This window comes from Zootoca vivipara, chromosome 17 (genome assembly GCF_963506605.1).
Source record: "Zootoca vivipara chromosome 17, rZooViv1.1, whole genome shotgun sequence".
Taxonomy (NCBI): Eukaryota; Metazoa; Chordata; class Lepidosauria; order Squamata; family Lacertidae; genus Zootoca; species Zootoca vivipara.
Genome location: NC_083292.1, coordinates 15,488,815 through 15,503,135, shown reverse-complemented (window position 1 = coordinate 15,503,135; position 14,321 = coordinate 15,488,815). Strand labels below are relative to the sequence as shown.

At 40.5% G+C, this 14,321-nt stretch overlaps 1 protein-coding gene across 3 annotated transcripts in view; it reads left to right on the top strand.

Moving 5' to 3' along the window:
* Nucleotides 1-14,277, top strand: part of BCR (BCR activator of RhoGEF and GTPase) — a 104,853-nt gene extending 90,576 nt beyond the window's left edge. Inside the window, exons 20-23 of one of the 3 annotated variants that reach the window (XM_035098789.2) lie at nt 445-579; nt 1,958-2,063; nt 3,200-3,362; nt 3,752-14,277. In XM_035098789.2, the coding sequence (XP_034954680.2) occupies nt 445-579; nt 1,958-2,063; nt 3,200-3,362; nt 3,752-3,841 (494 nt within the window). In that variant the 3' untranslated portion in view covers nt 3,842-14,277. The remainder of the gene's footprint in view (nt 1-444; nt 580-1,957; nt 2,064-3,199; nt 3,363-3,751) is intronic. The other 2 variants (XM_060269562.1, XM_060269563.1) reach the window with 2 other exon arrangements.
* Nucleotides 14,278-14,321: the final 44 nt, after the last annotated feature.

The window sequence follows — 14,321 nt, the reverse complement described above, 5'->3', positions numbered from 1 at the left end:
CTCTACTAATAGTTACTAGGGCCAGTCTCAATGGAAGTAGTGCAGAAAAGGAAGTGATCTGCAATGCAGTTGTTTCTAACGTACATGCTTTAGCTTAACTACGAAATGAATGTTGTTTACATTTTCAAATCAAAAAGAAGCTGGTTCAATGCATCAAGCAGCAGTTTTTCTCAAGAAACTGTGAGATAGGTATGCATTGTGGCTAACTGTCATGTGTGCACTGTTTCCAACACCAGTGGTGGCAGCGCACTGGAGCCAGGGTAAATGTTAATGCGTACACACCCAGAGTGTGCAAGCCCATGGCATATTCCTGATCCTCCAAAATCTCTACCATCATTTTTGAATTGAGCAAACAATTTCAGCAGAGAGGAAGTTCAAAAGCAACACCCAAGGAGCTAAAAGCTCTGCCCCCCTCACATCTCCCTTCCCCTCCCTCTATTTCAGATAACAAAGATGTCTCCGTCATGATGAGTGAGATGGATGTGAATGCCATTGCAGGGACCTTAAAGCTCTACTTCAGAGAACTGCCTGAGCCCCTCTTCACAGATGAACTCTATCCCAACTTTGCTGAAGGCATTGGTGCGAATATGATGACTAACAAACATACTACTTCAGGATTGCTGAATCAATTGGGAGGAAATGTGACTGAAGATATTTGGCAGAAACTCCTTCAGGGCATCCTCTTACCCAAAATAATGCAAGAATACTTAAAGCATTAGAAATGTAACTGCTTTAGAATCCTTAACATTCCTAATGTTTTAAGTATTTTAAATTGCAACATTTTCTCCTAGGGGAGTGTTTCCAGGCCGCTGATAATATTGTTGCATCTTCCAGACTTTCAGATCTGCAATCCTCTTTTTGAAAAGTACCAGCCAGAACTGTACACTGTTTTCCATTTGTGCAGTGGACAACAATCCCTTAACTGATAATCTCTAGCATGCAATTGGGCCTCTTTTTTCATAGCTGAGGCTAATAACTGGGCCAGGTTTGGCTCTTCAGTCTGTGAGGCACAAGTTTATAATGTATTAGGTTTCAGCCCTTCTTTAGGAGGCAGCTTCTAAACCAAAATTAGGTCAGTTCCTGGACCTCTGTGTAGCTTGATGCTGCAGAGGGAAGGATTCAGCTGCCCAAGAGAAGATAGGGCAGCAGAGTTCAAGATGAATTGGGGGGAGCAGTGAGGATGTGCCTGTATTGCGCTTAGTCTCTGGATTTTATTTTTTGTAACTTGAGTGAAACATATTATGTACTTTGGGCACTTCCAGACTGTTGCTATTTTTGATTGGGGGATTCAATCGCATACTAGCAGATTCAGGATGCACAGTTATAGATTATTGAGAGGACTTGCACAACAAGCCTGTTTCCTCAAAACATTGAGGGAGTCAAAACACTGAGTGACATGAATATGCACTGGAAAGTGTGGGATAACACTTGCTTTGACACAAAAGTTATCTAACTTCTCAGCAAACAAACCAGAATGATCAATAAGACATAATCTAAGCTCCCCACAGACAAATAAGAATAAATGCACAATAAACAAATTGTCTGGGTGCAACCTTTATTATTGTTACTGTTATTTATATAAGATTGCTCAATAGCATAGGGTTTTGCTCAGAGCAGACCCATGGAACTTAATGAACTTAATTTCAGTGATGCTACTCTGAGCAAATAACATAGGGAAAGACTGTTGATGGCAATAATCTTGTTTTTTGTTAGTTTAATAGCACCCTTTGTTATTTCATTCAGAAATATGAAACGATAAAATACAATTAAAATACAATATTATTTTTTATAAATCATAAAATGGCCTGCAGCCTAAAGGTCTTGCAGAATTTTTAAAAATCTTCACTATAATGATCATAAAAGAGTGGAAGGAGCCAGGCTAGAGCCTCCCTTCCACGCCTTGTGAAGCTGCATTGTTTGCTCCCATCCTGACGCTTTCCCCCCCTTCCTCCTCTAGCACTTTCAGATCCAGTTGCTAAGGAAAGCTGTATGCTGAACCTACTGCTGTCTCTTCCAGAACCCAACCTTGTCACATTCCTTTTCCTCCTGGACCATTTGAAAAGGTAATGCTAGAGGTCCTTTTTCAGCATTGACCATCTCTCAGTACTTACTGTGGAACTCCTGGAATGCATTGTTGGGAATAATAACTAAATGCATATGGTTAATAGACCTGGTCGAGACACCTTTTCAGCTTGGCTCTAAGAGAGACTACTGCTCTGAGATGGCTCGTCTGCAGTGGTAGCTCATACGTAGAAGAGCTGGGGTGTCACTCCTTGTCCTCATTCCTCTTGAACAAACCCCATGGATTGCTTGCCACTCTGCTGTTCTTATAAAATAACAACGTTCATACAAGTATCGGAGAACTGACCTAGGGCCCATCTCTGCCCTAGTTTCAAAATTCATATCAACAAATATTTGAGAAATAACTATTTTTTTTACTTCAAAGCTAACATTCATTGTGATGCAGATAACAGAATGTTGTGAAAAGTCTGGCTTGCGTAGAACTTTAGATGGACAGTCCTGCTCTTATCACCTTTCGCCCAGCGTTCTGCCTGGACACTGAGGTCCAGCACCGAGGGCCTTCTGGCGGTTCCCTCGTTGTGAGAAGCCAAGTTGCAGGGAACCAGGCAGAGGGCCTTCTCAGTAGTAGCGCCCGCCCTGTGGAATGCCCTCCCATCAGATGTCAAAGAGAAAAACAGCTACCAGATTTTTAGAAGACATCTGAAGGCAGCCCTGTTCAGGGAGGCTTTTAATGCTTAATAGATTACTGTATTTTTTTTTCTGTTGGAAGCCACCCAGAGTGGCTGGGGAAACCCAGCCAGATGGGCGGGGTATCAATATATTATTATTATTATTATTATTATTATTATTATTATTATTATTATTATTATCTGTTATCACAAATAGCTTCTTACAGTGATGAAGACCTTGAAAGGGGCACCTCTTGCCTTTGTTATAAAAACTAAACTATAATTTGCTAGGATTTAAAGTCTTTGCAAGGGTGTTGTAAACGAGAACCATCTTCTGAGCTGCAGAAATGAGACTGTGTCTTTCTTTCTTTCCTTCCTTCCTTCCTTCCTTCCTTCCTTCCTTCCTTCCTTCCCTCCCTCCCTCCCTCCCTCCCTCCCTCCCTCCCTCCCTCCCTCCCTCCCTCCCTCCCTCCCTCCCTCCCCCTGCTGCCTCTACCCAATTGCTTCAGGGTTGCTGAGAAGGAGAACATCAACAAGATGTCACTTCACAATCTGGCAACTGTTTTTGGACCAACGCTGCTCAGGCCATCGGAAAAAGATAGCAAAATCCCTGCTAATCCAACTCAGCCAATAGCCATGACTGATAGCTGGTCACTAGAAGTCATGTCCCAGGTAAGGAAGTGGGATAGTCCAGGAAATGTTTTGCAACTTAATGCCATAGTGTCCCTAAGGCAAGGGAATGCCCAGTGGCTCACCTTGTGGGATTAGGCTTGCTCTAGCTATCAGCCAGTCACTAACGTTGCTCAAAGTTTTCTCTGTGTTTTGTTACACAACATAATAAAAACAGTAAACTGCCATAGGAAAGTTATTGAAGAGTGGAAATGCATTTTTTAAATAAGTAAATGAAGAGATAGCCTAATTTCCCCATGGATTGTTCTCCAACCTGGATCTCCTTTTGGGTATACAGCACCCAAAATCTGCTACATAAAGCAATTCCCCTCATGGTTAGGTCACTTCACTACACTGGCTTTCATTGACCTGTTTTCTCCTTTGCTTTCCAGGTCCAAGTTCTCCTCTACTTCTTGCAGCTAGAGACTATCCCCACTCCTGATAGCAAGAGACAGAGTATCCTGTTCTCCACAGAAGTGTAGGAGCCTTAATCAGTCCGTGTGGAATTTGCCATGGGTGTGAACTGCCCCCCTCTGGGAATGAGAGAAACACATTACTCCTTCAGACATTCCTGGTCTGTCCTTGCCTACCAGGAGGAAATGAGGCCTTCAGTCCCTCTGCTATCTGTCAGGCAATGACAGGCTGAAGACTTTTTAAAAAAGAAAAAGAAAGATTCCTTCCTCTTTTGACCACTAGAACAAGAAAGAACTGGGCCAGGCTGTGCTGTGAGTTTTCAACCAGCAGAGGGTAGCCCTGAGCAGCAAAAACTGTTTCTTGTGGGGTATGTGAAAGAACAGATTCCTCTGTGGGTTTTTTTTTAATGGAATTAATTTTATCTTTGGGAAGCTTCAAGATTTCTACTTGGACCTCTCGTGAAGAGCAAAAGGATATATCAAAACTGTAGCTTTAATAGCTGCTGTTTTGGTTTTTAATGGAATACTGCAAAGTATATGCATTTATGATGCCCTCTACATGGAAATTTAAATATTGATTTCAACTAGTCTCTTTTTAATAAATTAATTAATGAATTAGAGGCTTCATATACAATCAAACCTCTTGGTTGGTTGTTGTTTTTGTCACAGACTTGCCTCTTTCCTTGGAAATGGAGAGAAGAAACCACATTTTCTTGCCTTTTGTCCCTTTTTGGGTAGGGGCTGCATCATATTCCTGTTGCATCATATTAAGGCCAGTGTGGTAAAGGAGACTGGGGGAGGTTGTGATGATGGCAAGCATTTAGATGACCTTACTTTCTGTGTGAACCAAAAAAATAATGGGCAAGGCTAATGTGAAAGATTTGCTAAATTCTTCAGGCATTCTAAATAGAATAGAGGATCACTTGCAAAATGGGGAACTTCATCCCATTCCCCCATATAAAAAAGAAAAGAAAAAACTTTTATCCAGTTCTCCACCCAGATGATGAAGGCTGTGCCTACACATAAACACCATAACCTGTTATCAACATTTCTTCAGAGATCTGGGGTACAAATGCCAATGGCTGTCTCCCAGCTGCTTGACCTAAACTTTCATCAGAATCGCTTTTTCGATACTTGAATTTTTATGTTCTTTCTTGAGACTTTGTATGTTGCTTATGGAAATTGTCTTTTCCACCTCAACCCCTTTTTTGCTGGTAAATATAAATGTTTTGATAAGATGTTTGATAACCTACACAATGATGGTTGATTGAGCAGGGAGCATTTTATATTTTTCAGAAATCCCAGACATTCAGCTAAGATTGAATGGACTTCAGAGCAGCCGTATCTAGGCACCAGTGAATTATAGCACTGGGAAAGGATCAGTGCTGGGAACTGGAAACATGAACTAATTGTAGAGTCCTCGAATGGACAGGGAGGTTTTTGCTTTTGCTCTGATATTACATTATATTTGGGGAGATGTTTTCCCACTTGGTCATCCAGCATAATTTTTAGTTATACCCATACATGCCACCAATTTTACCAAGAAGATCAGAAACTGCTTGCAGGCAAGAGAGAAGAAGACAGATCCCCTCCTTCCTTATTAAAAGTGTGATAAAGGGCTAAGATGTTAAACTAAATTGTTGGCTTGGTTCAGAAGAAGGACTGAAGTAGAGAATGAGACTCCCACAAAGGTCTGTCATGTTCCTCAGTTCTGATAAATAAAAGTGATTCTCCTTGTTAAACAAAACTAAAAGGTAGTGGAGAAATGTGTGTTTTGACAACCTTACTGATGATGTTTTTTTTGGTACTGTTCCATAATGTCAGCTGCTTTGGGTATTTATGAAATCACACATTCTGAAAGAGAGGAGAGGTTTTGTCATTTTCAATGTGTATTCCCGCAACTTTCATGTTCCTAAAAATTATTCATATGGGAATCTGATATTAATTAGCTCCTCTTCCTATCAAGGCTACGATACTGTCCCTGTTTAGACGTAACATATTTCAGCTTATTATATTATTTTATTGTTCTCACTTTATTTTATACTGTTATTGTTTTTCTAATTGTCATTATTGTATTTTAACAATTTTTGTGTAAGCCACTCACAGAACTTTGGTTACAGAGTGGCATAGAAAATACCATTAATTAATAAATTAAATTATTAAGCCAAGATATGCACGAGCCTTGCATTTGTGTGCTTCATTCTGTCCTTCCTCCCTTCTCTTAAACAACAGAAATTGCTGCCCAAAAATGGTGTGATAGCCAGTAACTTAAATGGCTTTCAAAAAGCAGATTAGGCAAATCTGATAGAGGATAAGCCCTTCAGTGGCTATTAGTTGTGTTGCCTACATGGTACCTGCAGTGTCAGAGGCACCAGGAAGAGGCTTGTGTGGTGCTTTGTGAGCTTCCCAGAGGAAGCATGCTGGACTATAAATGTATTTGACCTGATCCAGCTGCAGGACTCCTGCTAAATAGTATGCAGCAAGTGAAATCGATCATTTACAGCTTTCAGAGTTTCAGGCACTGATTAGAACATGGTAGCCATAGTCTCTTGGTTTGGATGTAACAGGAAACTATGGTAAAGTAACCCAGTATGTCTTCAGTCATGGGACACAGAGAAGAGAGAAAGGGACAGCATTTGCATGCACAAAGTTCATTCGTATTTTGGCTTAGTAAGCCAAGATATGTTACATCCAAATGGGGCTGCAGCATGTTACAAATGTTATTCTCTTGACTAATTTCACTATAATCTAAATTCTACTTCTCCCATTTCCCTTGCTGTTCAATCAAGCCTTTAAAAAGAAGTGTGGATTGCAAAGTATTTGTGGAGGTGCTAAATCTAACATGCTATTAAATTTAGTAGTAGTATTATTTGAGGTAAAAAATAATGGGATACCGTATATTCCGGCGTATAAGACGACTGGGCGTATAAGACGGCCCCCAACTTTTCCAGTTAAAATATAGAGTTTGGGATATACTCACTGTATAAGAAATACGACCCGGCGTATAAGACGACCGCCGACTTTTGAGAAGATTTTCCTGGGTTTAAAAGTAGTCTAATACGCAGGGATATACAGTAATTCTGTTAACAGGAAAAGATATACTGTCTGAATTGCAGTTTTCTACCCTGCTTTGTCTCCTCCCATACAACCATTTCTCTTTCTGTCCTTCTAAGCCAGCTTTCCTCATTTGCTGTGCTGGCTGGGGTTGATGAGAGTTGTAGTCCAAAACATCTGGAGAGCACTAGGATGAGGGAGGATGTTCTAGGCCAGGCATCCCCAAACTGCGGCCCGCCAGATGTTTTGGCCTACAACTCCCATGATCCCTAGCTAACAGGACCAGTGGTTGGGGAAGATGGGAATTGTAGTCCAAAACATCTGGAGGGCTGAAGTTTGGGGATGCCTGTTCTAGGCAATGGTTCTCCCCTATGGCTTTATAGGGGATGGATGCATGAGCTATGGAGCTGGGAAATGATTGACCAAGCTACAGTATTTACGGAAATCTAATGTATCATCGAATCAAATACGCACCTCAATTTTCAAAACCTTGAAACCAAAAAAGTATTTGCTATGTCAGCAGTGTTTTTCAAGCTTGCAATCAAATCTAATGCACCATCAAGTCTAATGCACACCCTAATTTTCGTGATGTAATTTGGCAAAAAAAGGTGCACATTACATTTGAGTAAATATGGTATCTCAGATTTCTTCCCACTTAGTAGAATGGCAGAATTGATTAATCCCGCTCCATATTGATGATCAATGTATTGGACAAAACTCTATTGTTGAGGGATTTGGGGGTGGCCATGCAAGGCTGGGGGTGAAGGAAGACTTCAGATGTTGGGATCATTCCATGGATTCAGGATACAAACGGATTCTAGGCTAAACTGAGCTTGCCACCTTCAGCTCTCTTCAAAGATGGAAAAGCGGGAGGAGCATGGGTCATCCTGTCCAAATATCCCAAAGTATCTTGTTAGCAAAGGATCCCCCCTATGATACAGTATCATAGCATCCCTGTTTGGTCAATTTTTGGTACGGCACTAAAAGTTTATATGCACACTTTCTCTGGATTTACACAAGCCTATTGCTGGGAAGTTTGGGGCCACCCCAAGTAAAAGAGATAGTCCTTCCTTAACATTCCAGTCATACTTGTATTGCAAGTTCAACTGGTCTCACAATCACAGTCTTTCATGTAGTTGTACAGGACTTGTGTTACCTGAAGTACCAGCACAAGGGAGCTGCAGAGATTGGTGGTGCTTAAAGAGCTAATCAGATCCTCTACAATGACACATGAAAGACTTAGAGAGGCCTTAAATGTTTTTCTTGAGATGTGGGGGCTGGGGGGAGGGTTGCTTTGACCCTGTTCTGAGAACTGTAATTTCTTAAGGGCTTCGTCTTTTTTTGTCTGATCATTTTGAATTTGCACCACTTCTCATTCAAAAGGGGCTGCTATTTTCCTTCGTGCATCATTGGTTGTTACTTACCTATAGCTGTGGCTTACAACTGGAAAAGCAATACTACAAAGACTACAAATGTGCCAATTCACCTTGCCTGACTTACTGATTTTTAAAAATTTACATAAAACTGTAATTTTAATATTGAATTGATACTTTATACTGCATAGTTGTAAGGAGGATGCCTTTGCTTTAGAAACCTTGAGAGCTGCTTTGATGAGCAGGTGAATTCTTATATGGAGGCATGTAGATGTGAGAGATTGGACAATTAATTTAGGCAATTAATTGATTTTACTATTAGTATTAATAATTATGAATTATTATTAGTATTACAAACCTATGCTTTCCTGAATAATTGGAATCCTGAGCAGGGAAACTAGGGCACTTAATTTAAACTGATCTGAAAATTGAGAAAGGGTTGGGGTTGTTGTTGGTTTTTTTTAAATGATCTGTTATGCATGCAACACACTGTAAAAATGATCCAGATTTTCAAATGAAGGGGTTCTTATTTCCCCTGCTTGGAGTTTTCTTAAAACCACCAGGACTGCCTTTCAGTATACTGGTCTCCACATCAGCATGGCCTTGCGCCTCTCTGAGGATGAAACATAACTGGGGTGATGTGGGCGGGTGATAAGCAAGTCACTACTTCATAAGAAAGCCCTCAAGACAAGGATTCCCTCCTTCTAGAGCAGGCATCCCCAAACTGCGGCCCTCCAGATGTTTTGGCCTACAACTCCCATGATCCCTAGCTAACAGGACTAGTGGTCAGGGATGATGGGAATTGTAGTCCAAAACATCTGGAGGGCCGAAGTTTGGGGATGCCTGTTCTAGAGGGTGCCTCTGTCCCACTGCCTGCCTAAGCTGCTACTACTAGCAAGGGCTTCTACTCAGAGCTTAGGGTTGCCCTGCTCCCAAGCTCACAATTTCCAAACTGAAGTCTCTATCTGGGTATCAAGACTAGTGCTTCCTCCACCTCACTCGGGCAGAGGGGACTTAGCTTTCCCCTGGCACCAATGCAGCACTCGGGCATCGCATACTAGGTTGGGGAAGCAGCTTGCTCCTCTGTCAACACCGGCAAATGCATGTGTGATCTTAATGTCCCCTCGATGCATCTCTCACAGGCAAACTACAGATTACCAGATTGGTTAGTCTTGGAGGTGGTTGTTCCTCCAATCTTTTCAGAGATTTAAAGAATGGGAGGGGCAGGAGGGGAACAATACCACTAGAGTGACTAGACCAAACCAAAGAAGTATGCAGCATCCTTCTAAAGCTCCCCACCCCAAAGGGGGGAAAGTCCTCTTTTGCAGTAGCTTAATAACTTTGCATCAGATTTGACCAAGAATTGGTTGAGTGAATAAAGGGTTGTATCCAACATCAGTTATATTCAAAGGAAAACCATCAAAATTAATAAACATTGCTAATTTATGTCCATTAATTTCAGTGAGTCTGCTCTGAGCAGCACTCAATTAGATACAACCCAAGGTGTTTTGTTTGTGAATGCAAAAAAACCAATAACTTATAGCAGGCATCCCCAAACTGCGGCCCTCCAGATGTTTTGGCCTACAACTCCCATGATCCCTAGCTAACAGGACCAGTGGTCGGGGAATATGGGATTTGTAGTCCAAAACATCTGGAGGGCCGAAGTTCGGGGATGCCTGACCTATAGTTTCAGGTTAGGCTTTCCCTCCACCTGCCTTTAAAATACATATTCTGAGAGGATTTTCGCTTACTCTGCTCCACTGTGAATTCTAGAAGCTTGGGCAACTGATTTCTTTCACATTCAGGTCCCAACTATAGCAGGGAGCCCAGCCCTCCAATGGCGATCCCATTCTTCCGGGATGCATTTGGTGTATAGCTTGGAAATTTCAAATTAGTTATAAGTGGGTGGGCATATATTATAGGTTTTGCATATCACTGATAAACCAAGATGATAATCTTGGCAGATAATCTTATGGAATCTTTTGAAGATTAATTTCTATGCCTTAATGTTATAAAATAAAACTTTAGAAGGCCTCTTCCCAATCGCTTCCAAGTAACCCAGGGTATTTTTATTCCTCTTCTGTGATTCCAAGTTCCTTATGTAGCTTTCTCAATGAACTGAATTATCTACCATTTCCTGCTTTCACCCTTGTGGAGGTCAGGCTGTGAAAGTGGTGAGTGAGGGGATTGGCTGCCTATTCTGCACATGTGCCCTGCTGAATGTGCTACATGGTTTAATTTCTCACACAAGGGCCACACAGAGCTTGTGTCTGTTTTTTCAGCTCCTATCCCAAGAGCTTGTCAAGGGGCACAAAGACTAATGGAAGATTACTTGTCTAATCAGACCACTTTCACTTTCTTAGATATACAGTAGTGAACATTCCAAAGCCTGTTATAGGCAGGGGGGTTCCTGTTTTCTTCTATAAACCTTCACAGACCAAACAATTCTGCACTTGTAAGTAGAGAACAGGGAAACTCCTGGCCTCAGCAAATCTCTGCATGTGTACTGTCATGGCTGGATTGACATTTAAGTATACTGCAGTCTAGTGACTTATGGCTTCTCAGTACACTTCTTAGCATGTGCCTGTTAACTCTACGAGAGTAAGCAAATGTAGAGGTTCTTCATTTCCTTGGCTCTGACCACAAGAGTCTCCCCAGGAAGGTTGCCTTTAGTATGCTTCAGGTTATAAAACAATTGCTAGTGTCATTTCAGTAGGAATTGTTTTTCCATACTTCATCACTCCTTTTGTATTATAAGCGTTAGTGTCAAGGAAGGTATTCTTCCAGAAAGTTTCTGAAAACTGATTCATAAGAGAGAAGAAGTGTACATATCCTCTGTCATCTCTTCATCACCATTATGTTCTGGTCCTCTTTTCACTGACCACCCTGCTAGTAGTCTGTGCAAATATTTACCAGTATTTAAAAGTTAGCTTCTGGGTCTCACTGCTTTGTGGCCTTTAGCATTATCAGGAAAGAATGCAGGGCTTATGAAGGGGCAGAACCGTAATTCAGGTAGAAGCTTCCTTAGTTATCAGTGGTTCCTGCTCTGTTCCAAAAAGCTAAGTAAATCAGCCAGGTTACTTGTGGTAAGCAAAACCTGCCACATCCAGAAAAACTCAGGTCACCAGGTGCAGATTTACTTTCACTTGGTGTCCCTTCAGTTAACACCAATTTACGTTCTTTATATTACAGGGTCATTGCCATTCAATCCTACATGTAAAAAGACAAAGTACTTGGGAATGGCAAAAACATGCCTTCAGCATCACATCACATCTCACCAATCTGGAGATTAGGACTAAGGCTGGTGCAGCACTAGCAATGTAATGTAATCTCGACTGTAACAGGGGGTCTTACACAAACTTTTGACTGGATTTGTTTATGTGAATTCAGTTCCTGAGGCAGGATGACTTACAGGAGAATTTCTTCAAGTAATTTCCAGTCAATATCCAAGGTTAGCCATCACTTAGTGTTCAGCCAATTCTTTGAGAAAGATCACTCGAGTAGGATTCCTGATTCTGAATGGGAGTTGAATCTAGAAATGGCTTTCTGGGTGAAGATTATTCACCCAGATTAATCTGGATCTCCATCGATCAGGAATAGTCACATAATCTTTCTTGCAGGGAGTGGTAATGTAGATGATCAGCCTTACATTGATAAACAATTAAAAAATATTTTAAGAGGGTAAACTTGCTGACAGTTACTCCCCTTTGATCATGTCTTGTATACATCAGCATTTTTATCAGTAGTCAGGAAGAAACTACTCATCGTTTATAAATGTGTACAAAAGTGAATGCATATGTTCTGGTAATATGATGGCATGTTTTGACCAAGAAGAGAGGTGACAGGCCTCCTGTGAGTAATTGCTTCCTATGATAAAAGGTAAGGATTCATGAAGGGATATCATGCAGTAACTGCATTTATCACATGAATACCGTAGGAACGCTTGCCCTCACTGTGTTAGTCAAAATAAGCTATAATGAATTTAGATGAAATTATTAGCAATGGTTGTAAGTTACTGTGTGGGAAGGACAGCAAATAGGCTATTTTATTATAAACGGGTTTCTGCCTTAATCTTTCCTTCTGTTAAACTAACATTCTCACAACTTGAAAAGATATTTTGGCATTAGCTGTTTTGAGCAAGTTGGAAAAAATGAAGTTGATTTTGCACTGACATCCTGCTTCACAGGCCTTGTATCATTTTAACCATGACCCATCACCCACATGTATGAAATGCTGGCAGTAGATATGACTCAGTCCACGTTTGCTATTCTGGATCCCATTAATTTCAATGGGAGAGTTAAGCATCTATTGAATTTTCTCCTACTGAAATGAGGGGAACCAAGAAGTTGCTAATTTTGGCTGGTGGTTTTCCCATGACACATGCCCTGCAATTAAAAAACAACAACAATCAGATAATACCCAAGGATTGCCCAAGGGTAAATGAGTATGTAAATATTAGGTTTGTTTAAATTTTGGAGTTATCTTGGATGAATGATCACAAAACCCAGGCCCACAAAAATGTATTAACAGCTGGAAATGCATCATTCGGCATCTTCAATGTAGAAGTGATTCTGTTAACTGCTTCTATGTCCAAATTAAATTTATACAAAGCAGTAGAAATACAGAATAAAAATACTGAGTTATACAGCTAGAGTAATCAAGCTGAAATAAGGTAAAAATTTATGAGTTGGACAATATGAAATATGCATCCTTTTTGTGGTTTTACTTGGACTTGCCTATGTAACTTATGTAACTTCCTTCTCTCTGTTAATGATCCATGTTGAATTCAGAGGAAAGCAGATGAATAAACTATTTATTTAAGTATAAATGCAATTAAATTATATAAATGCTTGCATTTTCAGCTTATAGAGAAGGATTTTTTTGTTGACTGCTAGGTCACATATCAGCCATGAAGCTAATATTATTTGTCATTGTTTTTAAGACCGCCTTCATGTTTTAAAAGCATTTTTGCATTGGTATTTTATACTGCTTCAATATTCCTTGCTTCAATATTCCAAAGAGTCCAATTCAGAAAAGAAAAACAGTAAAGTTGATTCTGAAGAGAGATGCTGAGCACTTGGAACTGCTGTGGAATATAATTGTTTTTCTAGTGCTTTTGTCTGTCTGGAACAGGTCCAAAAAAACAGCAAAAAGTTATGGTAAACTTAAAAGGTGTCATAAAAAAGAAGGAAATGAAAAGGGACTGAAAAACCTGTATTTGGGAAACAAGGAGATCCAAGGCATTTGTAGTCTTTGTTTGTACACAATGTTAAATAAATTTATTCCGTATCTGTTTAATGGACTCACCTGGTCTTATTTCTCAGCAGGCTGTATCTGGAACAGAATGAATATGTGAAGCATTCCTTGAAGACAGGACAAACTGAGTATCCTAGCACCATGGGGACAGAACTTAATTTGAACCAGGGCTCAACTCCATCGTTTAGAAAATGTTTCAGAGCATCTACAGAATGTATTTCCCTTACCTCAGGAGACTGTTCCCCATGGGGTTGTAACTAATAATCAACAGTTACATACAAAAGCACAATAAACTCCACAAAACAGTGCAGTATTGTTGTCTACTACAAAAAACACACAACTGAAATACTGTAGAAGCCACCCTACATTCTTTCTAAACTTTTCAAGTTGGTGACATACTTTTTGGACATGCATCATTTCGCGACACAGTAATTCAGTTTTGCATCATTTCGTGACACAGTAATTCATTTTTACTAGCAAACCAGAGGTTAAACTAAACCTTTCAAGCCCCAGGAGGAGCATGGGGTTCGTTCATGTGACACACCTACACACTGCAGCCAACACACTAACGTGCCGTGACACACAGTTGGGAAAGCTCTGCTATAATTAACTTATATGCCAAAATGACTCCCTCAACTCCCAGACAGTAACCTCTCCCAAATACATCCTTAGCAGTCCTCCACATTCAAGCCTCACTCTCAAAAATCCCCACCAACCATCCAGATAACTAATTCCCAGCCAACCAGTTATTAAAGAGCAAATGCAGGTGCAGGTATATTGTCAGTATGTCATGCTTTTGCTGCAGGTTTACTAATATGCCTGCAGTGATCATGCCTGCTGCATAAGAGCATGGGCCTGTCAGAAGT